This window comes from Phyllobates terribilis, unplaced genomic scaffold (genome assembly GCF_046119375.1).
Source record: "Phyllobates terribilis strain yellow unplaced genomic scaffold, ASM4611937v1 Scaffold_2__4_contigs__length_985480577, whole genome shotgun sequence".
Taxonomy (NCBI): domain Eukaryota; kingdom Metazoa; phylum Chordata; class Amphibia; order Anura; family Dendrobatidae; genus Phyllobates; species Phyllobates terribilis.
The window spans coordinates 289,542,776-289,565,843 of record NW_027362762.1 but is presented as its reverse complement, the minus strand read 5'-3'; the positions used below and the strand labels follow the sequence as shown (position 1 = coordinate 289,565,843).

General features: G+C 44.1%; 1 protein-coding gene across 4 annotated transcripts in view; it reads left to right on the top strand.

Moving 5' to 3' along the window:
* The window catches only part of DZIP1 (DAZ interacting zinc finger protein 1), a 65,252-nt gene that overhangs the window by 30,643 nt on the left and 11,541 nt on the right, over window positions 1-23,068 (top strand). For 2 of the 4 annotated variants that reach the window (XM_073664145.1, XM_073664147.1), the window contains exons 4-14: window positions 1,290-1,414; window positions 3,756-3,923; window positions 6,809-6,952; window positions 10,452-10,514; window positions 13,737-13,877; window positions 14,780-14,825; window positions 18,902-18,964; window positions 20,033-20,155; window positions 21,299-21,441; window positions 21,550-21,748; window positions 22,036-22,189. In XM_073664145.1, coding sequence (XP_073520246.1) covers window positions 1,290-1,414; window positions 3,756-3,923; window positions 6,809-6,952; window positions 10,452-10,514; window positions 13,737-13,877; window positions 14,780-14,825; window positions 18,902-18,964; window positions 20,033-20,155; window positions 21,299-21,441; window positions 21,550-21,748; window positions 22,036-22,189 — 1,369 coding nt within the window. The remainder of the gene's footprint in view (window positions 1-1,289; window positions 1,415-3,755; window positions 3,924-6,808; window positions 6,953-10,451; window positions 10,515-13,736; window positions 13,878-14,779; window positions 14,826-18,901; window positions 18,965-20,032; window positions 20,156-21,298; window positions 21,442-21,549; window positions 21,749-22,035; window positions 22,190-23,068) is intronic. The other 2 variants (XM_073664146.1, XM_073664148.1) reach the window with 2 other exon arrangements.

Here is a 23,068-nt window from a genome sequence, read left to right as displayed (position 1 = left end):
GTGCCATGCTGATAGACTCCTACCAAAAAAGGCTGAATATTGTCATAAATTCAAAGGGTACTTCAACAAAGTATTTGTTTAAGGCCACGGCCCCACTATCAGTATTCTATCAGTATTTTTTCTCAGGAGTGGGAGCCAAAACCAGGTGAGGAACAGTCAGAGAAAAGGTAGAATAGAAACAAGTCACCAATTCTGTATTTACCACCCACTCCTGGTTTTGGCTCCCACTCCTGAGAAAAAATACTGACCGAATACTGACCAAATACTGATAGTAGGGCTGTGGCCTAAGGGTATACATATCTATGCAACCAAAATGTTGTCGTTCTTTATTTTTCTTTTTGATTTCAGTTTGTTTCTCAATTGAATTATGCAGATTATGGGTGACATTAAAGTTTTCAAAAGGTTATGAAATTATTCTGTGACATTTTAAAAGGGGTGTGTAAACTTTTTTTTTGTTTTAAATCAAATCATTTTTGTTGAAAAAGGCCAAATACAGATTTTCCATCTTTCAAATAACATGAATGACATAACAATCCCTCAGTATAAAACATAGACAAAATATCACAACTTCAATTCCCTAACCCACCCTAAACCCAAATCCCAATGTGAGTAATCTTTTTATATCCACTGTATATACGTGACGCAAAACCTTTAAAAGCTAGTCAAAGTATTCCAAAATTTGGAATATTTTTAAAAGAGATTTTAAAATTATTTTACAATGAATGTAAACAGTGTTTTTTTGTTAATATGTTTTATGGTAGATTAATTAGATAAAAGTGTGATCCTAAGGCTATGTGCCCACGTTGCATTTATGAAGCAGAAAATTTCTGCTGCATAAATGCAAGTCCTCTCCCGGAAAAACGCATGCGGAATTCCGCACGCGTTTATCGCGCATTTTTCGCGCGTTTATCACGCGTTTTCCACATGCGGAATTGCCTTGCGTTTTTTATGCATTGGACAAAGGCAATTCCGCTTGCGGAAACGCAAAATTAAATGACATGCTGCGGATTTTTGAACGCAGCATAAACGCTGCGGAAAAATCCGCAGCATGTGCATAGAACTTGCGGAATCCCATTGGGGACCATGGGGTGCGGATATACATGCGTTTTTCAAGCGTTTACGCTGCGGAAATTCCGCAGCATATACGCTTGAAAAATGCTACGTGGGCACACAGCCTAAGGGAATCTATTGCAATTCATATGGGAAAAAGAATGGGAGATCCAGAAACATCCAGGTGCACGTGTGTTTGTGTGATCTTCATCTTCTAATGGTGTGTTCTCTTTATGAAGGAAAGCAGGAGATCCAGGCGACTAATAAACTGCAGCATGAAATAAACTGTCTAAAAGAGGAATTACGGCTTACCAAAAGTCATCTGGAGGCAGAACAAGCAGCTCATTTAGAGAAGCTTTCACAGGTAAGAGATCTTAACTAGGTATTCTCATGTTTAAAAGAGATGGCGTATGATAGCTAGGATATGCCATCACTTTATGATTAGTACGGGTCCAGTATCTGGGAACAGCACCAATCCTGAGACTGAAGGGGTTGTCGTACTGATGTAGCTCCTCGTCCCCTCACCAATCATAAAGTGATGCCATATTCTAGCTACAGTGTATATCAGGGGTGGGCAATTAATTTTCCCTAGGGGCAGGGCTGTGGAGGTGGAACCCATTTTGGTGGAGTCGGTATAAAATGGACCAACTCCAACTCCTAAAATATATAATAAATTGGGTACAGTAGTTCAATGCAGTTTGTGGGGAATATTTTTTCATAAGAATTTGGGAAAGTTATGAAATGTCCTATAAATGTCTATCCTATTCCTGATCTAAGGGTCTGGACTTTTAGCTGAGATGAATCTGTGCTACAATAAATTTTTCACTTAAACATGAGCCATGTATGAGGGAGTCGTGGAGTCGGAGTTGGAGTCGGTGTTATGGAAATTGAGGAGTCGGAGTTGGAGTCGGAGGTTTGGCTTACCGACTCCACAGCCCTGCCAAGGGGCCACATGAGAGACTGTGACTGTTGTGGCAGTCCGAACCAATAGGCTGAAATTAATTCTGCTCAATATTCATATCAACATATTAATTATAATTGTTATATTATTAATAATTATATTAATATTAATTGTATCACTTAATATTGAGCAGAATTAAGTATGATGACATCCCCCTATATACCGTTTGAACCCGAAAACAACCTCTTCTATATATTGCATGAGCCCCCACACAGCCCCTTATATACTGTAAGAGCTCCTACATAGCCACCCTATATACAGCATGAGCCCCACACAGCCTCCCCATATACAGCATAAGCCCCACACAGCCTCCCCATATATAGCATGAGCCCCACACAACCTCCCCATATACTGTATGAGCCCCACACTGCCTCCCCATATACAGAATGAGCCCCACACAGCCTCCTCATATACAGAATGAGCCCCACACAGCCTCCTCATATACTGCATGAGCTCCACATTGCCTCCTATCTCCACCTTGAGCCCCACACAGCCTTTCCATGTCCAGCATGAGCCCCACACAGCTTCCCCATATACTGCATGAGGCCCACACAGCCTCCCTATGTCCAGCATGAGAGCCCCATAGCCTTCCCATGTCCAGCATGAGAGCCCCATAGCCTCCCCATGTCCAGCACGAGACCCCCCATAGCCCCCACATGTCCAGCATGAGACTCCCATAGCCTCCCCATGTCCAGCATTAGAGCCGCAGAGCCTCCCCATGTCCAGCAAGAGAGCCACATAGGCTCCCCATGTCCTGCATTAGAACCCCATAGCCTCACCATGTCCAGCACGAGAGCTCCATAGCCTCCCCATGTCCAGCATGAGAGCCCCATAACCTCCCCATGTCCAGCATGAGAACCCCACAGCCTCCCCATGTCCAGCATGAGAGCCCCATAGCCTCCCCATGTCTAGCACGAGACCCCCCATAGCCTCCCCATGTCTAGCACGAGACCCCCCATAGCCTCCCCATGTCCAGCATGAGACTCCCATAGCCTCCCCATGTCCAGCATTAGAGCCCCATAGCCTCCCCATGTCCAGCACGAGAGCTCCATAGCCTCCCCATGCCCAGCATGAGAGCCCCACAGCCTCCCCATGTCCAGCATGAGAGCCCCATAGCCTCCTCATTTCCAGCATGAGAGCCCCATAGCTTCCCCATGTCCAGCATGAGACCCCCATAGCCTCCTCATTTCCAGCATGAGAGCCCCATAGCTTCCCCATGTCCAGCATCAGACCCCCATAGCCTCCCCATGTCCAGCATGAGCCCCACACTGCCTCCCCATGTCCAGCATGAGACCCCCATAGCCTCCCCATGTCCAGCATTAGACCCCCATAGCCTCCACATGTCCAGCATGAGACTCCCATAGCCTCCCCATGCCCAGCCAAACATCCCACACACATGAAAAAAAAGAGCACCACATACTCGCCACGCTTCCCCGGCGCTCTGCCTCTGCTTCTGTCTCCGATGCGCTGACTCTCCGCAGTACACAGCTGGCGCGATGAAATGACGTCATCGCATCAGATGTTTCACATGCATCTCCTGACCCCATCTTGACAGGTCATGTATGCCTGTGAGGCTTTTAAGTTCAGGTCAGAAGACTTGACCCTGGTCCATACATCATGGTCCATGACAATGTGAATGTAGCAGAAGCGTGCCATAAATTGGCCAAATTAAAACTATAGGGATCAGAGTGCAGGGTTATTCTTTATCCTATATTGTAAATGTGCATGGATCCTTTTTCTATAGATACAAGAAAATGAACATAAGAAAACAATTGAGCAAGACGTTTTGAGAAAGTTTGATGATTGGAAAAAAGAAGAAAGAGAAAAATTTGAAGATGAATTGAACAAAGTGCGGGAGATGTTTATGAAAGAACTTAAAGAAGTGACATCTAAGAATTCCTCTTTGGAAAATGTAAGTGGCCATTTCTGGTTGCATGTAATAAAAAGCCTTTTTTTCAGATCTCACTTTAGCTGCACCAAACTATTTAGGGATAATTCGAGAATTCCACCACAGTACCCTCTACACGAATGGTATGATGACCCTACGGTATCCCCCCTCCCGACAAGGAATGGTGACTCCATCACAGTATGATTCTCCAACTGTAATCTTCACACAGCCCTCCTTACAGTATAAAGGCCACAAAAAGTGCTCGGTACAGTATAATGGGCACCACATAGTCCTCTATACAGTATAATGGCCCCACATAGTGCTCCATACAGTATAATGGCCCCACATAGTGCTCCATAGAGTATAATGGGCCTCACATAGTGCTCCATACAGTGTAATGGGCCCCACATAGTCCTCCATACAATATAATGGGCCCCACATATTCCTCCATACAGTATAATGGGCCCCACATAGTCCTTCATACAGTGTAATGGGCCACACATAGTCCTCCATACAATATAATGGGCCCCACATATTCCTCCATACAGTATAATGGCCCCACATAGTGCTCCATACAGTATAATGGCCCCACATAGTGCTCCATAGAGTATAATGGGCCCCACATAGTGCTCCATACAGTATAATGGGCCCCACATAGTCCTCCATACAATATAATGGGCCCCACATATTCCTCCATACAGTATAATGGGCCCCACATAGTCCTCCATGCAGTATAATGGCCTCACATAGTCCTCCATGCAGTATAATGGCCTCACATAGTGCTCCATACAGTATAATGGCCCCACATAGTCCTCCATACAGTATAATGGCCTCACATAGTCCTCCATACAGTATAATGGGCCCCACATAGTCCTCCATACAGTATAATGGGCCCCACATAGTCCTCCATACAGTATAATGGGCCCCACATAGTGCTCCATACAGTATAATGGCCCCACATAGTCCTCCATACAGTATAATGGGCCCCACATAGTCCTCCATACAGTATAATGGGCCCCACATAGTCCTCCATACAGTATAATGGGCCCCACATAGTGCTCCATACAGTATAATAGGCCCCACATAAAAAAAAATATACTCACCTCTGCCTGTTCCCCTGCTGCTCCCATCTCTTCATGGTGTCTTCAGATCTGCTGCACATCTTGGTACAGCAGGCTCGTTGTAATGACATCATCGCGCCCGCTGCACGGAGACGTCAGAGGGGAAGTGATGGGAGAGGGAGCGTCTCTTCCATCATTGCTTTCAGCTGGCCAAATATTCTAGGGGGATCCTAATGGCATTGCGGGCCAAATATACTCACCCTGTGGGTCAGATTTGGCCTACGGCCAGAGTTTGACGTATGTGATGTAGAGTGTTACATATCATCACAGGACGCTTTCAGTAAGAAATCAGTTGCAGTCAAAGCAACCTTCATTTACCCTGAAAAATCTGATTCTTCATAGTTTATTAACACTTCTAGTCTTCAGTTCAGTCTTCAGTTCTTAGTCAAGCTAGTAAGTGCTGTGAGCTGCCATATAATTTATTGTAAGGACAAGTAATGATTGCCTTAGTAATACACATGCTCGTTCATGTTCATGAGGAAATTAGTTAAAGGGAACCTGTCATGTGAAAATTGTATCTGATCTGCAGGCGGGGTGTTACAGAGCAGGAGGAGCTGTTCTCATTAAGGCCTCATTCAGACGTCGTGTTGCATGTACGTATGTGTTTTGCACTGATAGAACATGTACCCATTATACTCTATTGGGCTGTTCACGTCTGTGTTTTTTCACAGATTGTGTGTCAATACAAAACTCACGGAGACATGTCCGTTTTATTCTGGCAGTGCGGTTGAAAAGTGCCAATACAAGCCTATGGGTCTGTGAAAAACACGAATAGCACACAGATGACATGAGTGTGCTGTCCGCGATTAACATTGCAAAAGACAGGAGAAGCTTTGTAATTAATCTTTTTATTTATCCATATGTGAAAAACATTGATGAAACACTGACACACGGATCCCAAAAAAATTGTTGACACCAGTACCATTTATTTGCATACTTGAAAAACACTGATGTCTGAATGAGGCCTAATAGACATTATTGTGGGAAAAGTTTCAGTAAGTCTTACATTTTATTTTTGGAAATCCCTGGTGTTTATATGCATATGAGTCCAGTGGGCGGACCTACCCAGTGATTGACAGTCTTCCCTGTATGCAGAGACTGCTGTCAATCACTAGTAGGAAAGCCCACTGGACGCGTGAATACTAACACCAGGGATTTCAATGAAGAAAAAACAAGTTATAGTGAATCATTTCCAATAACCTATATTTCATTCTGCTCAGCTTCTCATTCTCTATGGCATGCTGTCTACAGATAGGACTGCATGTACAACACTGCCACTTTTAGTGTTCTCACTGGCATATGTTTTCAAGGGCAGCATGTTGGCTCAGTGGTTAGCACTGTTGCTTTGCTGGTGTCCTGGGATCACATTTCAACATGGACAACATCTGCAATGAGTTTGTACGTTCTCCCTGTGTTTGTGTGGGTTTCCTACGGGTTCTCCGGTTTCCTCCCACACTTCAAAGACATACTGATAGGGAATGTAGATTATGAGCCCCAATGAGGACAGTGATGAGGATGTCTGTAAAGCGCTGTGGAAATTTATGGTGAAGAATAGCCACATAGATACGACACTTCACAGAAGATGCTATGGCGACAGTTAGAATATATTCACATGTCTCCGTGTGCTGCCGTATAGCCTCCTGCTTACAGCTCCGACATGAACATCAGTTCTTCCTTTGATAGAGAAGGACACAACTTAATTAATGTTGTTCCAGAGAATATTAATTGTATCCCTCATTGTTCTGTGTGATGTAATTCAAGCTCACAATTTACCAATGTCAATTTCAGGAGCTCCATGACATTAAGAAAGACAGTCTACACAGGAGATCTGGCCTTGGCGTTCTTCATGAAAGCCCAACGAGTGATACAGAAGAGGGCAAATCCAAATGTCCACATGACATTGAGAGTGTGAAGGAACTGCTTGAACTTCAGGTATAATTACCATATTCATCTCAGATTTCATTTTCTACAATTATTCTAGACAAAGGATCCCCAACCTGCTGTGTGGCTTGCGGCTTTCTGCTTCCTTGGTGCGTTAGTGCAGATAGCAAGGAGCAGGACGAAGTGCAGGAGGAGGAGGACAAGCCATGAAGAGGTTAAGGCTGCCTCCTCCTCCTTGCTGGTGATGTCATCCCTCTCAGCAATGGCTGGCTCCTCCTGCTGATGTGCAGCTGTCTCCACTGCTTATGCAGTGAGTGCTAGTAGCCGCCTGTGCAGACAGTGAGACTGCGGTCAGCAGCAGGAGACTGGTCCTGTCCATGATTTCTAATGCTGCTGATGAGCAGTCACTGCCTGTGCGGGGCTGTTACTGGTGCTCACTGGATAAGCAGTAGGACACAGCATAGTCCCCCCCCCCCCCCACTCCATCATCACTTCTTAGATACTGTGTATGTCCCTCCTGTGTCTGCACATAGTATGAGCATAGAGAGCTCAGAGGGATTTATGGTCCCTTCCCTTTCAGATTAGCAGCAAATGCAGCCACTAAATAGCCCTCAGCCCCATTATATTAAAGGGGATGTCCACTGTCAATAATGCAGTCTCCAGAGTTTATTTTATGTAATTTTTACACTTATCAGATACTCCCCCACCAGGGTCCAGTTTCCCCTCACCCCTGCAGTCCTGGTGTAGTGACTAGATCGGTAACATTACATCAATGCGTCACCGCTCTAGTCAGCCAGTCACTGAGCTCACTGCTCGTGTACAGATTAATGGCACACAACACTGAGCTCAGTGACTGGCTGACTAGGGCACTGCCGCATGCTGTTGTTGTGACATCACCTGGTCACACCAGGACCGTAGCAGTGGTTGATATAGGGGTGTATTGATATAGCGTAGTATCAGCCTAAGGATAGGGTTATACCACCATTTTCTTCACATCCGAGAAGAACAGTCTGATTATTCTGATCAGAGTGTCAGCTTTTTCTGAGACGCGGTGAGCAAAAAAAAGTTCCTCCACCTTCTCCATTCTAACAATTTGTGAAAATTGGACCGTACTCGGATATTATCCGATTGCAGTCCAATTTTTATCATGTTCATGTTTATCAGTTTCTAATTTTGATCCGAAATTCAAATCAAAATTGAACATGTCTCCCGATTTTTTTCTGCAAACCGCTCAGTCCAAGGAAAAAAATCATGCATGTGCACAGCCTCATATAACATCCCCAATAGCAGCTGTACGAGAAAATCGGTTGAGGCAGAATTCAGACATCCATGTGTCACTGTCCGAGCACAAACTGCAAAGCACAGACACTTCTGGAGCCAGTGGAACTGTCCTGAATTTGGGGAACTGTCCCACTGTCTCGCTGGAGGTTAAGGCAATGTCCCAACTTCAGATGTGTCTGTCTTCTCAGGACACAGATACTGCTGAATATAACGGTGGGGCAGGGAACCATCACAGCCTCCTCCACCATTCAGTCTATGCTGAGACTGGAAATCCTGCCAGGACCTTTTGGTGCTTGGAATCAGTATTGTCAACGATCCAGAAATTCCAGGACAGTCCGTACAAATAGGACCCTTTTTTGCCTTGTCCATTAAAAAAAATGTAAGGTGTCCGTGATTTTTTTCTTAGCTGAAGAAACTGATACAAATAATGTTGACTATAATTATCATTATTTTACAGTTTACAGTGAATGCAGCTGATGTCTTCACATCAGAATTATGGGCTGTATACCAGTATCAATTATAATCATAATGACTTATTATGGTTTTCCAATGTGTCCGTAATTTGTTGATAAGCCATCCAGAAAAAATAAAAAGTAAAGTTGGCCACCCTGATAGGAATCCTGCATGAGAAAAGACAAATAAAGATGTTTTGTTGTGGTTTGATGCTGTTATGCGATATTTTCACGTGACATAAAGGTCCTGGCAGAATATTCAGTTTCTGCATAGACTGAACAGTGGCAGAAAGATCCAATGGCTGGTCAGCGGAGACGAGGAGCAGGACACATGCAAGGCGTGTGTGCGTTGGTGTAGCAGAGCTGTGTGTACTCTGTGGGGACATCATACTGTGTGTGGGGGGCATTGTGGAGACCATGAAAATAGTACTATACTATGTGGGAACACTGACTGGTTTCACTGGGTGCAATATTTCAGTGTTGGCGCATGTAGAGAAAGTTGAGATTAGGGCTTGGACTTAGCGTAAACTCTGTGAATCACGGTCCATGCCCAGACTGTAAAACACAGATGACTGAATTCAGGCTAAGGCCTCATTCAGACAATCATAAATCATGGTCTGAAACTGCAATTTTAGGACTGACTGTGGGTCTCCTATCCCCAACTTAACAGTCTAATATGTGCCGAAAAATCATGGTCCATGCTGGAAACGTGATCTGCAGATGTCTTAATTCATTTTTAAGGTTTGTTTAAACGAACTTATTTTTGACCCATTTACTGCCAGATGTGAGCCTAAAATCATTATACTCACCTGTCCGGAGATGTCCCCCACTGTAATCAGCTGAAGGCTGTCGCCGGGGAGAATGAGCCGCTCCAGCAAGCGAGCCCCGGAGCTGCACTGAGCTCAGTGAGTAACAGGACACCACTCCTGATCTCAGCTCCAGATTTAGCTTGCTGGAGCGACTCATTATCCCCAGCTCCTCTGCGTCAGCGGTCAGAGGATTACAGCAAGGGACATCTCCGGACAGGTGAATATAAGGATTTTATTATTTTAGTCTTATTTTTACACATGGGCAATGTGGGAGCAGACTACTGCTCCCAACATTGTCCCTTGCTCTTGCTGATCACAGCATCGGCAGGGGACAATGATGAGGGCAGCATTCAACACCCGACGCTTGGGAACAGCGCTAACTGTACCCCGTGCCACTTCAGGATCACGCGCCGGTATGCGTGATCCTGAAGTGCCACACATGCACTTGTGCACACTTAACTGAAAAAAACTAAAGAAATTAATTGGAATATAAATTGGTGTGCATGCAGCATGTAAGAGCATGTTCACACATGGCCACTAAACAGAAAAAAACAAAGACAGAAACATAATATGCAAATACACTGCAATAAATAAATAAACAGGAATAGTGCATGAAGATAATATAGGGTACTTACATAACATAATTTTGATCAAAAAGCGTACAGGGATCTGTACACAGAGTCAGTCAATTTCTAAATTTGTGGACGTGGCTGGTCCAAGTTTTACAATGGCTTTATGAAATATGAATATAGCATAAAAATAGTAGCTACACTAGCCCTCTGACCCGCAATAACTAGAATAACCCTCTAACGACTAGTGATAAGCATTTAGCATTTAATAACTAGTTATCTGTTATTTTCTCGAAATATGGCTTCTATAATTTCTTTGTACAGATTGTGGCTCGCGACCGTTTCTCAGAGCAAAATGTGGCTCTCAAGGTAAAAAAGGCTGGGGACCACTCTTCTAGACATTCAAATCAGTGTTTCTATTTCTATTTTTCCCTTGAAGGAAGAAAAGTGGGGAAAGCGCATCCATCTACTGCACCAAGAACATGACAAGGAGAAAGACCAGGTATTGCTCTACAGTCCATCTTGTATCACCCTTACATTACATGTCATTTTGTAGCGTTTTAGAATCTTTTTTGACCGAAATAAAACTTGCTGAAATAAATTATACAATGAAACAGTAGGCTCATGTTTCATGTCCCATTTATATCTGTTTTTAGAGTAAAGCCCACAATACACATTACATGGCTGTCAACCAAAAAATGCTTTGGCCATATTTGCCGTCTCTCCAAAACACAGGATCACTCGCTCAGTCAGTGCTCCTGTGTTCTCTGTGTGAAAGCCACCAAGAGACATCACTGCTGAAGGCTTAATGTCAGAACAAAGAAATCGATTGTCTGAGATTGGACATGCCCTGTTGACATCTCCACAGACCATCGGTTGGTCGGTGCCCCATACATATTAGAGTATTGGCCGAACCCATCGATATCATCAGGTTTGGCCGACTTTAGGGTCTGTGCACACGTTGTGTTTTTGTCTTGTTTTTTCTGCACGGTTTTGTCACAAAACCTGAAGGATTTCCTACTCCCAGCTAAATGAATGAGATTCTCATGCACATGTTGCTTATTTTTTCCTTGCAGATTTGCAGCAGATTTATATCTCCGGTACGTGAATTCTTTCAGTGTTTTCTCTCCAGATTTCACCCATACTAATGAGTGGGGAAAAATCTGCAACAAAAATGCGGCAAAAACATAGGTATTTTACACTGCCTTTTTTCCTGCCAAGAGATGAAGAAATGGTGCATAAATTTCTGCAGCAAATACATAACATATGCACATACCCTTAATATAATGTTTTTAATGGAAAAAAGCTACAAGACGTACCCATTGTAGCATATGGTGCTATTCACATATCTGTGTTTTTTCACTAACTGTATGTCCGCAAAAAATCACGGACATATGCCTGATTTTGATCCTAGTCACTGATCAAAATACAAAGCTATTGGTCTGTGAAAATCACAGACAGTACATGGATGCCATATCTGTATAATCAGTTTGCTGTCCTTATTTAATATTGCAGTGAATAGGAAAAGATCTGCAATTTTTGGGGGGCTACTAGAAACTCATTGATGAAACAGTAATGGTAAAAACTGAAAATCAAATTGTTCTTTGCCTAAAAGAAAAATGGCTGACGTCTAAACGAGGCCTTGCTGAGAGAAGTACCATGCATGCAGCTCCGTTGTGTCCATATTTTGCATATTTGTTTCTAACTTCAGTTTTACGATGTTGGATGTTGTACTATTAGCGTGTCTACTTACAACTGTAAATTCATTTCCAATCACAGTGTCAATGCCATATATTGTATACAATTATTAAGGTAAAGTTGGACATGGACCATGGGCATTTAGTGAGGTTTTGCTTATTCTCTACAAATTTGTAATAGGAGATGGTCCTTTCGTACTATGAGGCTGTATGTGCTCTGTTTGCTGCCATGTGGTGCATACCTTTCATTGCTTCTACGTAAGAATGAGCCAATAAACTGGCACCCGATGGACATGAACTGTAGGTATTCTCAGTGCTGTCACAAGGTACCTACTGTTACGTCTCAATAGGAGAGGTGGAGTCATTGGTCCAGTTCTAATGCAGCGCAGACTGGTGGAGTTGGTGCAGCATGTGGTGAAGAATGACAACCAGAGTAGCTGACTTGGAACAACAGCAGCAGAGCTGGATCAGTGATGTGGCAGAGTTGTCATATCTATTATGAATCAGTGTAGTAGAGCTGATTTGCAAGAAAGGCTCAATGCAACATAGCTGGTACATTTATGTAGCAGAGTTGACTAAGCGATGAGGAATCGGTGCAGCAGAGTGGAGTTTACAACAAGGCTCACTACATCAGAACTGCAGGGCTTGATATAACAGTGCTATAAACACGGAATAGTAGAGTTGTACAGTCGTACCTGTTGTAGTGCTGCCATCACAAAATAGAATTGTACATTGAAGCATCATGTAGCACTGCTAAAATCACAGAATATCAAAGTTGTACAGTGGAGCTTGATCTAGCAGTACTGGAATCTGTGAATAGCAGAGTTGTACAGTGGAACCTGATGTTCTAGTGCTGCAATCAAGAAATAGCAGAATTGCATTTCTGGAATAGCAGAGTTGCACATGAGAGTAGTAGCAGGGTTGAGGCAAAGAAGGTTCCAAACACTAAGTAGTGGCAGCACACATTGTACCTGAATACTCAGGCGGAGTCCTGGTGCCTGAGCCAGGCTACTTGACCCAGGAGAGTGATGTTACATTATCATGTCCAATTGCCACTGCAACCCACTGTGCAAAGGAGCAGCAGCAGAAAATGGAAGATGCAGCGCCGGGTGCTGTATCCAAGAGAGGTGAGTAACACCGGCTTAGCATAGCTTCTAGTGTAGCATCGTCAGCCTATAAAATGGCATCAGAATGTCATGATTTCTTTTTCTTTTAAATAGAGTCTCCATATTTAGTTAGAATCATATGGAGGTACGATAGGGGCCTATAGGGTTACACATTGGATCCCAGATATATCTTGAAGCTATTGACACATGAAAGTCTTACAATATTTAGGTACGGTTTACATCTAGATTTTTGCTTCTATCGGAGGTATATGTTGGGATTATGTCCTGATGGGTATGTCAGATTAAGGGCAGAGGCAGACGGCCGTATAATTCGTGCAAGGAGCGCATCGTACTGCACATACTGGCCGGCACTTCTGACCTGAGCATGACAGCGGGATGTAGTTCTATGTAGCTGTCAAGCTCAGGCCTCGAGAGCAGACCCCCAGCACGAGGTTTATGATGCGATCCTCAGACGAGAAATACTGCAGTGTGTCTCTGCTCTAAGGGCTCTCACATATGACCTGGTACAAGCATACAGGCTGGGGCGGACACAGACAGAATAGAGCCCCTGTGCATGAGCAGTATATGGGTCCTTTGCAGTCCAATAATGCCCCTTTATGCATCTATAACAGAAGCTGCTTGCTGCTTTAGAAGGGAACGTAGTCCTGTGTACCTCATGGGCTCCTGTGCCGCAGAGGTTGCACCAATGGTATGTCCGCCATTAATACAGTGTCATATATGACACAGTATAGGCATATAGAGTGGGAGATGTCAGCTATTGTTTCTTATTCCAAAAAAAGTGGCATGCTTAATTGTTATAACTATGTGCCCCTGAGTAGGAACGGGATTACTATAAACCTACAGATATTGCTCATAACACAAGTATAGTCTTTTAACATAGGCTCATCTCATTATTTTTAGCTCCTGTCAAAAATTGAGAACCTGAGATTATCAATGAATGAAGACCAAAAGACTGCAAATGATTTCTACAAGAAACGGCTGGATGAACTCGGGCAAAGACTTCAGGGACAAAATGAATTAATTAAATGCCAAAAAGAACAGGTATGTAACAAGTCTGTGCTTGTGATCGAGTTATTCTAGAGGAGAACCAAACACAGCTCTCATCAGTAGCAAATGTAGTTACAGTCACATATTAATCAGATTTTACATTTCGCTCTTTACACTTACATATAAAGCATGGGCATAGCTACAGCCAGGTGTAAGGAGTTTTCTGTAGGTTCTGGCGCCATATGTGTGTTCGCTGGTCTATGGCCCTATTATCCTTACCTTTAATTATTGCTTCTCATGCTACTTAATTTCCTCTAATTAGCTGGTAAGGGTCAATCTCATTTTGTAATTGGACCCTATAACTTTATTACTTCCCATATTTAGGTTAGGTGCAAACAGCCGTATTTTTTTGTCATCTGAGAAAATCGGATCAATAATGCAAATAACACTCTGATCAGAGTGTGAGCATAGTGTGATCTTATTCTCTCGGATGAGGAGAGGAGAAGATGGAGAAAAAAATTCTCCATCTTCTCCATTCTGTGAGTGCATGGAAATCGGACTGCACTCAAATGTCATCCAATTGCAGTCCAGTGATTTCCACAGACTCATTGATTTGCATGGCTAAGTGCGATCCAATCATCAGATCAAACTCGGGCATGCAAAGATTTTTTTCTCGGAAGGTCTCTGTCCAAGGAAAAAATCGGAAATGTGCATGGCCCCATAGAAAGCATTGGTCCGTGTGTGATCCGACAAAACATCGATGACAAATACGCTTGTCTGCACTTGCCCGTAAAACAATCATTTTTGACAATGACTGGAAGTTTTCACATTATTGATATGTTTTATTACTGCACTTTTGAGTACAACGAAGCAATTTCAGCATTTGTGTCTAGCACCAACCCAAGGACTCATATAGAGGTGGTTTCCAGGTCCTTATGATCTTTTTGTTGTTTCAGATTAAAGAACTTTCTAATAAGCCACAAGTGGCCAAGAAACATTCAGGTGAGGAATGTCAGTTGTCGCAGCCATAAAATATTCGGATACTGGTTAGCTCAGTGAAGTAGATGTGGTTCAGTAATCATTCATTACGCTCGGTTAGGTTCACACGATGAATTTTTGATTCTATGCAGAGAAAAAAACATGACAAATCTGCAACATGTGCACAGGCCCTTGTAGGTGCGGAAAATCTGCAACATCAAAAAATCACTGAATGCTTATCGTGGAAACACTGAATAAAAACATGCGGCTTTGATGCATTTTTTTCCCCAATCATTAGAACTGGTGAATGCCACTGAAAGAATTGACATGCTGCCAATTTCAGAAATCTTATTCATTCACTCATTTTTTGAAGCAAAGATGCGACGTGTGAACATACCCTAAGTTTGGTATCGATGTTATCGACTGACCTGGAGAATCATATTCACAAGTCATTTTTATAAAAAAAAAAACTAATACCGTAAAAACAAAACCAAAAAAGAATTGCGAAATCGTGAGTTTTTTTTCACAGTATCTCCGCACATGGAATTTTTTTCCCTGATTTCCAATACATTTTTCGGTAAAATGAATGGCACCATTCAAAGCTACAATTGTCTCACAAAATACATAGAAAGGCAGAGAAAACGACGATCATCAGTCTCAGTTACTAGTGAAAAATACAAAACGCTTTTATTGGTATCAAAATCAAGGTAGGGTAAAAGGGGGACAGATAAACATGTGATGGGAAAAACAGGGACGCACAAAACAGGAGCATGAGCGAAAATATATACAATATAATATATCACATCATGAAGGATGGTGGTACATAAATATAACCCTAATTAAATGTCCTACATTACAACACAGTAATCAGGTGTCAAAACATCTAATTGGCACTAATAATTGTATTGGGCAAAATTGTACAAAGCACTACAGAAAAGTAAGCTGTATATTACCTAATGTTGACACCAATATATGCAGGGGCTCCAGAATGCTTGTGCGTCCGCCCCGACGCGTGTTTCGATTAGCCTTCGTCCTCACACAGCTATATCGACAGAAAACTAAAATAGTTATGGCTCTTGGAACAAAGGGTGAAAGAAATGGAAGTGCCTAATTGGAAAATAACAATGTTTGGAAGGGGTTAACGTTTTATTTCCATCTCAGACATTTTTTTGGGCACATCCACAAGATATTCCATCAATGTCTAACGCAGGTTCCACATTTTTATTGAAAGTGGGGCATCCTGTGGAAATGTGATAAATGGCAGAGTTGGGAATACCTCTTTCACTCCCCAGGATGTAAAAGTACGTCCTAGGGAGGGTGTGGGTGTATGGAGTGGGCTATACACTTTTTTTATACACCTGTCAATTTCTTAGAGCAATATATGTGGCATGTGAGTGTCCACTCTGGTGCTCGTCACCCCTAGCAGTGATTAGTTATTTGTACTATATACAGCAATGCAGAAATGTTGCATTATATATAATATAAGCAGTCAAACGATTGCAGGTTCAGGTCCCCTAGTGGGACTAAAATGTGAAGTGGAAAGTATTTTTTTTTTAAAGGTATTGAAAAAGAAAAAAAGCTTTTTTTCCCCAGTCAAAAATGAAGAATTATAAAGCTATTCATAAAAGTCCAGTATGCACTTTTGTTTTAGCTTCTGCCCGCAGTAGCGTGCATGCGCCCTTATATTTTAGGCTCTGCCCGCAGCAGGGCGCATGCGCCCTTATGTTTTAGGCTCTGCCCGCAGTAGGACGCATGCGCCCTTATGTTTTAGCCTGTGCCCGCAGTAGGGCGCATGCCCCCCTATGTTTTAGCCTGTGCCCGCAGTAGGGCGGATGCGCCCTTATAATTTAGGCTCTGCCCGCAGTAGGGCGCATGCGCCCTTATGTGTTAGGCTCTGCCCGCAGTAGGGCGCATGCGCCCTTATATGTTAGGCTCTGCCCGCAGTAGGACGCATGCGCCCTTATGTTTTAGGCTCTGCCCGCAGTAGGGCGCATGCGCCCTTATGTTTTAGCCTGTGCCCGCAGTAGGGCGCATGCGCCCTTATGTTTTAGCCTGTGCCCGCAGTAGGGCGGATGCGCCCTTATAATTTAGCCTCTGCCCGCAGTAGGGCGCATGCGCCCTTATGTGTTAGGCTCTGCCCGCAGTAGCGCGCATGCACCCTTATGTGTTAGGCTCTGCCCGCAGTAGGGCGCATGCGCCCTTATGTTTTAGCCTGTGCCCGCAGTAGGGCGCATGCGCCCTTATGTTTTAGCCTGTGCCCGCAGTAGGGCGGATGCGCCCTTATAATTTAGCCTCTGCCCGCAGTAGGGCGCATGCGCCCTTATGTGTTAGGCTCTGCCCGCAGTAGCGCGCATGCACCCTTATGTGTTAGGCTCTGCCCGCAGTAGGGCGCATGCGCCCTTATGTGTTAGGCTCTGCCCGCAGTAGGGCGCATGCGCCCTTATGTGTTAGGCTCTGCCCGCAGTAGGGCGCATGCGCCCTTATATGTTAGGCTCTGCCCGCAGTAGCGCGCATGCACCCTTATGTGTTAGGCTCTGCCCGCAGTAGGGCGCATGCGCCCTTATGTGTTAGGCTCTGCCCGCAGTAGGGCGCATGCGCCCTTATATGTTAGGCTCTGCCCGCAGTAGGACGCATGCGCCCTTATGTTTTAGGCTCTGCCCGCAGTAGGGCGCATGCGCCCTTATGTTTTAGCCTGTGCCCGCAGTAGGGCGGATGCGCCCTTATAATTTAGCCTCTGCCCGCAGTAGGGCGCATGCGCCCTTATGTGTTAGGCTCTGCCCGCAGTAGGGCGCATGCACCCTTATGTGTTAGGCTCTGCCCGCAGTAGGGCGCATGCGCCCTTATGTGTTAGGCTCTGCCCGCAGTAGGACGCATGCGCCCTTATGTTTTAGGCTGTGCCCGCAGTAGGGCGCATGCGCCCTTATGTTTTAGCCTGTGCCCGCAGTAGGGCGCATGCGCCCTTATGTTTTAGCCTGTGCCCGCAGTAGGGCGCATGCGCCCTTATGTTTTAGCCTGTGCCCGCAGTAGGGCGGATGCGCCCTTATAATTTAGCCTCTGCCCGCAGTAGGGCGCATGCGCCCTTATGTGTTAGGCTCTGCCCGCAGTAGGGCGCATGCACCCTTATGTGTTAGGCTCTGCCCGCAGTAGGGCGCATGCACCCTTATGTTTTAGCCCCTGCCTGCAGAGCGAAGTGCGCAGGCGCGAGCCAGCGATGTCACTGTGCAGGAGCGAGATTTTGCCTGGCTATGTGTATACGCAGGAGTCGTCAGACCACATCAACTAGAGCAGGAGGACGGCGATCAGCAGCCGAGAGGAGGGATAGACGCCTCAGCAAGGATTCCTATTGGACTGGCAGGATTTACATAGAGCGTGGGAGAGTTTGAGGTTTTTGGTGGGTATATAGGGGGAGTCAGGGGGTTATATACCCCTTTATGGAATGCAGCACAGGCTCTGATTAAGGGGCTAGTCTTAGTTCGGACATGAAAAAAACTGGTGACAGGTTCCCTTTAAGCTTCAATTTAGTAAAACTGCATGAAGCCATAATACAGTTGCTCCATTGCGGCCACATTACGGTGGTCTGAGGATACAGTCTCACATTCTGACTGGCACGTCTCCATTCTGTGTTAATAATTATTTTTAGTGCTGTGGGATTAGGATACTTCTGGGTAATACAGAGACATGTTGCCCTGTAGAGCTGCCCGTTCAGGGGTAAGATTTCTGTATATGTGCTACATGCACTACAAAACGGATACCTGACGCGGTAAGAGGGTTACCACCCGACACATATGTAATGAGGAGCACATTTATCTCTGTCTGTAGGAGCGTTAGCTGAATTGAAAGCCTTAGCAGAGGTTACACACTAGGTTTCTGAACATACCTGTACATGTGAAATGTTGTATACATTATTCTGTGAGTACGGATTGTTTGTCGTGTCTGAAGATATAGTCAGTGGTGGTCTGCGGGCTGGGATACTGATCTCCAGACTGGTCTCTATGACATGCCCATCTCATGACGTGTCCATACAATCTGATCAGGCTCACACCACACTGATATGCCTCATAGAAGCAACAATATTGTTTTCATTTTGTTTCCTTTTTCAGCTCCAATACTTGTCCCTCTGATACAAAATGTAGAGCCAAAGCTAAGTGCGTCAGTAACGAGAGGTAAGATAATGATTAGCATGTGTCTGGTGTATTCTGGTAATAAGTACACAGGTAGTTTCTACTTTATGTTGTAGGCGCTTGGAGGATTCACATTCAGATCACAGTGGTAAAATACAGATGTGGCATTAGCTAAATGAACGTTCGATATGCCACGAATATTCTATAAAAAAAAAAGAAAGGTTCATAGTATGTTCGTTCTAATACCTAGTAGGTGAGCGACTTCATAGGTGCAACAACTGTATGTGATCTGTCACCCCCAAAACGCTAATTAAAACAGTTATATAGGGGACTTAGCACCTATAATAATCTTACCTGTTGTGTAGATTTTAGAGGTTTAGTTGCTCAGAAAAATACGATTTGTTTTGTATGTAAAGGAGGGTGCTTTGGTGCACCCTAAGTGTGGCCAAGGGCTCCATGTACCGTTACACCCCCTCAATTTGCATACTGAGCACATTGTCATAACTTGATAGATAGCGCTCAAGGGACCGCTGCCTAAATTCAATCAACAGCTTTGCACCTCCGCACAGTCACTGTAAGAGCCCAGCCATGCTCACGTAGTGTTGTTGAGGGCGCTGATTGCTGTGAGAGGCGGCAATAACACTGTGAGCTTGGCTGTGAGTGCACTATCAATCAAGATATGACAGTGCATAGTAGGCAAAATGAGGGGGCGTAACAATACACTTATCTCTTGGCCACACCTAGGGTGCACCGAAGTCCCTTTATTTGCATACGATCCACTAAAATCTATACGGAATATATGATTTTTTTATAGTGGCTAAGTTACCTGATAGGCTTTTTTAATATTTATTTTCGTGGAATAAATGTGAAGATCCCTTTTCTATTGCATTTACTTAAAACTCAGCTGCTACTAAAAACAGAGAATGGTATTCTTCAAGGGAAATCAAGAAGAGATTGTGAGGTCTCCGGGAATGCTGGAGAAAACATTATGAAATGAGGGGCAGTAATTACCTTGCCCAGTGCGCCATGTTAGTCACAGTCTGGTATATATACTGGGAGTAGCGTTAGTCCATTGCTACATTCATTTACCATACAATTCTCTGAAAATAGCCAGATATGGTCTATCGGTGCTGTTTATTGTGGACTATAGTGCGTGTTCTACTTTCCCCATGTGCTCCGTGTCAGAGCCGGCACATACACTGGAGCCTATTCAGGAGCTTTCCGAGGAGAAAGGTAAACCTGGTCTTATAAAAGCATGCTCTGTTCTGTGTCTTCTGTTCCATTTGTGTTGCATGTTCTCATTGTCTTGTACTTATAAAGTTGAGTTTAAGTGACTTGCTTTAAAGGAGTGTCCAGGAATGAGATATTGATGAGCTATCTTCGGACTGGTGGGGTTCTGACACTTGGTGGATCCAGAACAGCTTGGCTCTGTACTCTGTGTAGTCGCTGTTCCCGGGGAATGGCCACTACAGGGTTAGTGAAGCTGCTGCTCCTGTCACTATTTATATTCCACCTACACTGGAGCTAATAACATCTGATCATGGGGATGCCGGGTGTCGGAGCTACACTGATCTCATATTGATGACCTATCATGGGAATAGATGATCAGTATCACAGTCCTGGGCAACCCTTTTAGAGGGAACCTGTCACCAGATTCATACTGTCCAAGCTGCCTGCAGCATGACTCAGCCCGGCTGCACGATTGTAGCTATATTTTTCTTTCTCTGAAACGTATTGCCGTTTTAGAGAAGATTTACTTTGACTGGCTGAGGGCGACGCTAAACTTGGTCTGTGGTTATGGTCCCTGGCCGGTTCTTCTCAGCAGCACTACATGTGTGGAGACACCTGTTAATCACCTAGACAGGCACTGGGAGAAGCGCGCACGGTGCAGAACCACACGAGTCTTGTCTCCAGGTATGGTCAGATTATTTTATCTGACAGAATATACCTGGCTACAGTTGAGCAGCCAGGCTCTGATTCATGCTGTATGAGGTTTGGGCAGCATGAATGAAGTCACAGGTTCCTTTTAAGGCCATTTGTGACAGAAAAAAATCCTGGGTTAATGTTCACACCATTGGCCTGTAGGTGGCAGGAACGATTTGCATCTCCAGTCTGAAAATCATTGCAAAGAAGGTTACACTGTAATCACCTTAGTGGGCTCATCAGACGTTGTCCTGACTTATTTGTGGATGTCGCATGGGTTGAACCATAATATACTGTATATAATTGCTTTTTGTGGATATGCATGAATGTGTTTGGTGAAGACTTTTGCTCCTCTTGTTACTTAAGAGTTGAATTGGGTCCTTCCTACTCCATTTTACAAGAGAAGAGTTAGTGCACAGCAGAATGTCATCCAGAGTTCTCCTTTAATTACAGACGTGGACAGTGAAGAAGTAGCAAGCACCAGCAAACAGCAGCTGATAAACGCTCTGAAGAAGAACCCCTCCTTAACCAGAGAGCTGCGGAAAGTGCTGGAGCAGGGGCTGCTGGAGAAACTAGAGACCTTGGGCGTTAAACCAGTAAGCGATTGCTTTATTTCACATGACAACAGCTGATTTCCTGTAGAATGAACATGTTATATTATGACGTTTTTGTAGATTGTGACTGAAGCACTTTGTCCTTTGCAGGGTGTGCGGGGGATCCCAAGTGATCATTTTAATAGAGTTTTGGATGCAGTGGAAACTTTCAGAGACGAGAAGGAGAAAGTGATGCCAGAAATTCCACAATTCCGGCAAAGTCTTATCAAACTTGTCAACCAAAAGGTGGAGGAACGAGCATCAACCACATCTTTGAAACTTAACCCCAGCTCTCTGTTTTTTACTGATGGTAAGGCATCCCCAGTACCAGAGCTTTATCCTCCTACATCCTATGTGCTCTAGTGTACAGTTTTCTATGGATTGCCTTATCTCTACACACTTATTTAGAAATGCTCCCCCGTCAGGACACTCATCCTCTCTCATCCTTTGTCTGTTGCACCATAAAGACTGCTGTAAGTGGCAGCCTTCATTCTGCTGGTGGCTGCAGGCTTACATAATGATTGCAGTAATCATGTCTGTCTGTAATCTTGTAAGAAGCTTTTCCTAGATTGTAATATTTTACTTTTTATCTTTCAGTTTTTTCCACATTTAGGTCATCTACTTTGGGAAGTGCGTCCTCTGCTTCGCTACCTAGACCGGTGAAATCCAGAAAATCAATACTGAAGTCTTCACTGGAAGAATTACATGCTGAAACAAGATATCCCATCCCAGTAGTTAGTTCCACCCCAAAGTAAGACATTACCTGAAAGGTGGAAATGTGCGGCGTGTGACTTGTGCATTATAGGTTAAAGAATCACCACACTGTTAAAGAATCTACACACGTTTTTTAGAATTTGCAGAACCTCTAGTCGTGTAAAGAAATCAATCCATATTCTTGTATGTAAGGAGGTTGTGTAACTGGACAATTCTATCAAAAAGTCTTAATTTACACACATTTACTTATTATTGAGACTTAAATGTTATATAAAGGGGTTGTCCACTACCTGGACAAGTCTTCTTTGAATAAATTGCCCCCCCCCCCCCCCCCTTTGTAAAAGGACTGGACACTGTTCCAATATTACTGGCATCAGTCTCGTTAGACATTGTTATGCCATATGACCCCTGCAGCCAATCAGCAACTGCTATTGGGCTTCTGATCTCTCACTTCTTGGACAAGCAGAAGAAGTGAGAGTGCAGCATCCCAATAGCCACCGCTGATTGACTGCAGGGGTCATGTGGCATAACAATGTCACGGGAGACTCGGCACCAACAACTCTGGAACAACACTAGTAGAGGAGGTGGCCTATTTATATTTTACAAGAGGGAATACTTAATTTTAAAAGGGGTTGTTCAGGTCGTGGACATCCCCTTTAATTTGAATGGGTACCATGCTAAAGTACATTTTGTGGCGTCACCTTATTCCTGAGGTTATTAGCAAACACACATAAGGGTTCTCTCCACCGACTGAGTGACTTTTGTAGTAGGTGTCAGTGAGGTGTGTCTGCTCTGAATAAATGATGCAGTGTAATATCTAAATTATTCATTACGTCAGTGACAGAATCTGTAAGCCTGTGACACTGCTAGTGACTCGTTATGTGATCAGTATGCAGAATTATACATTGCATCTTCC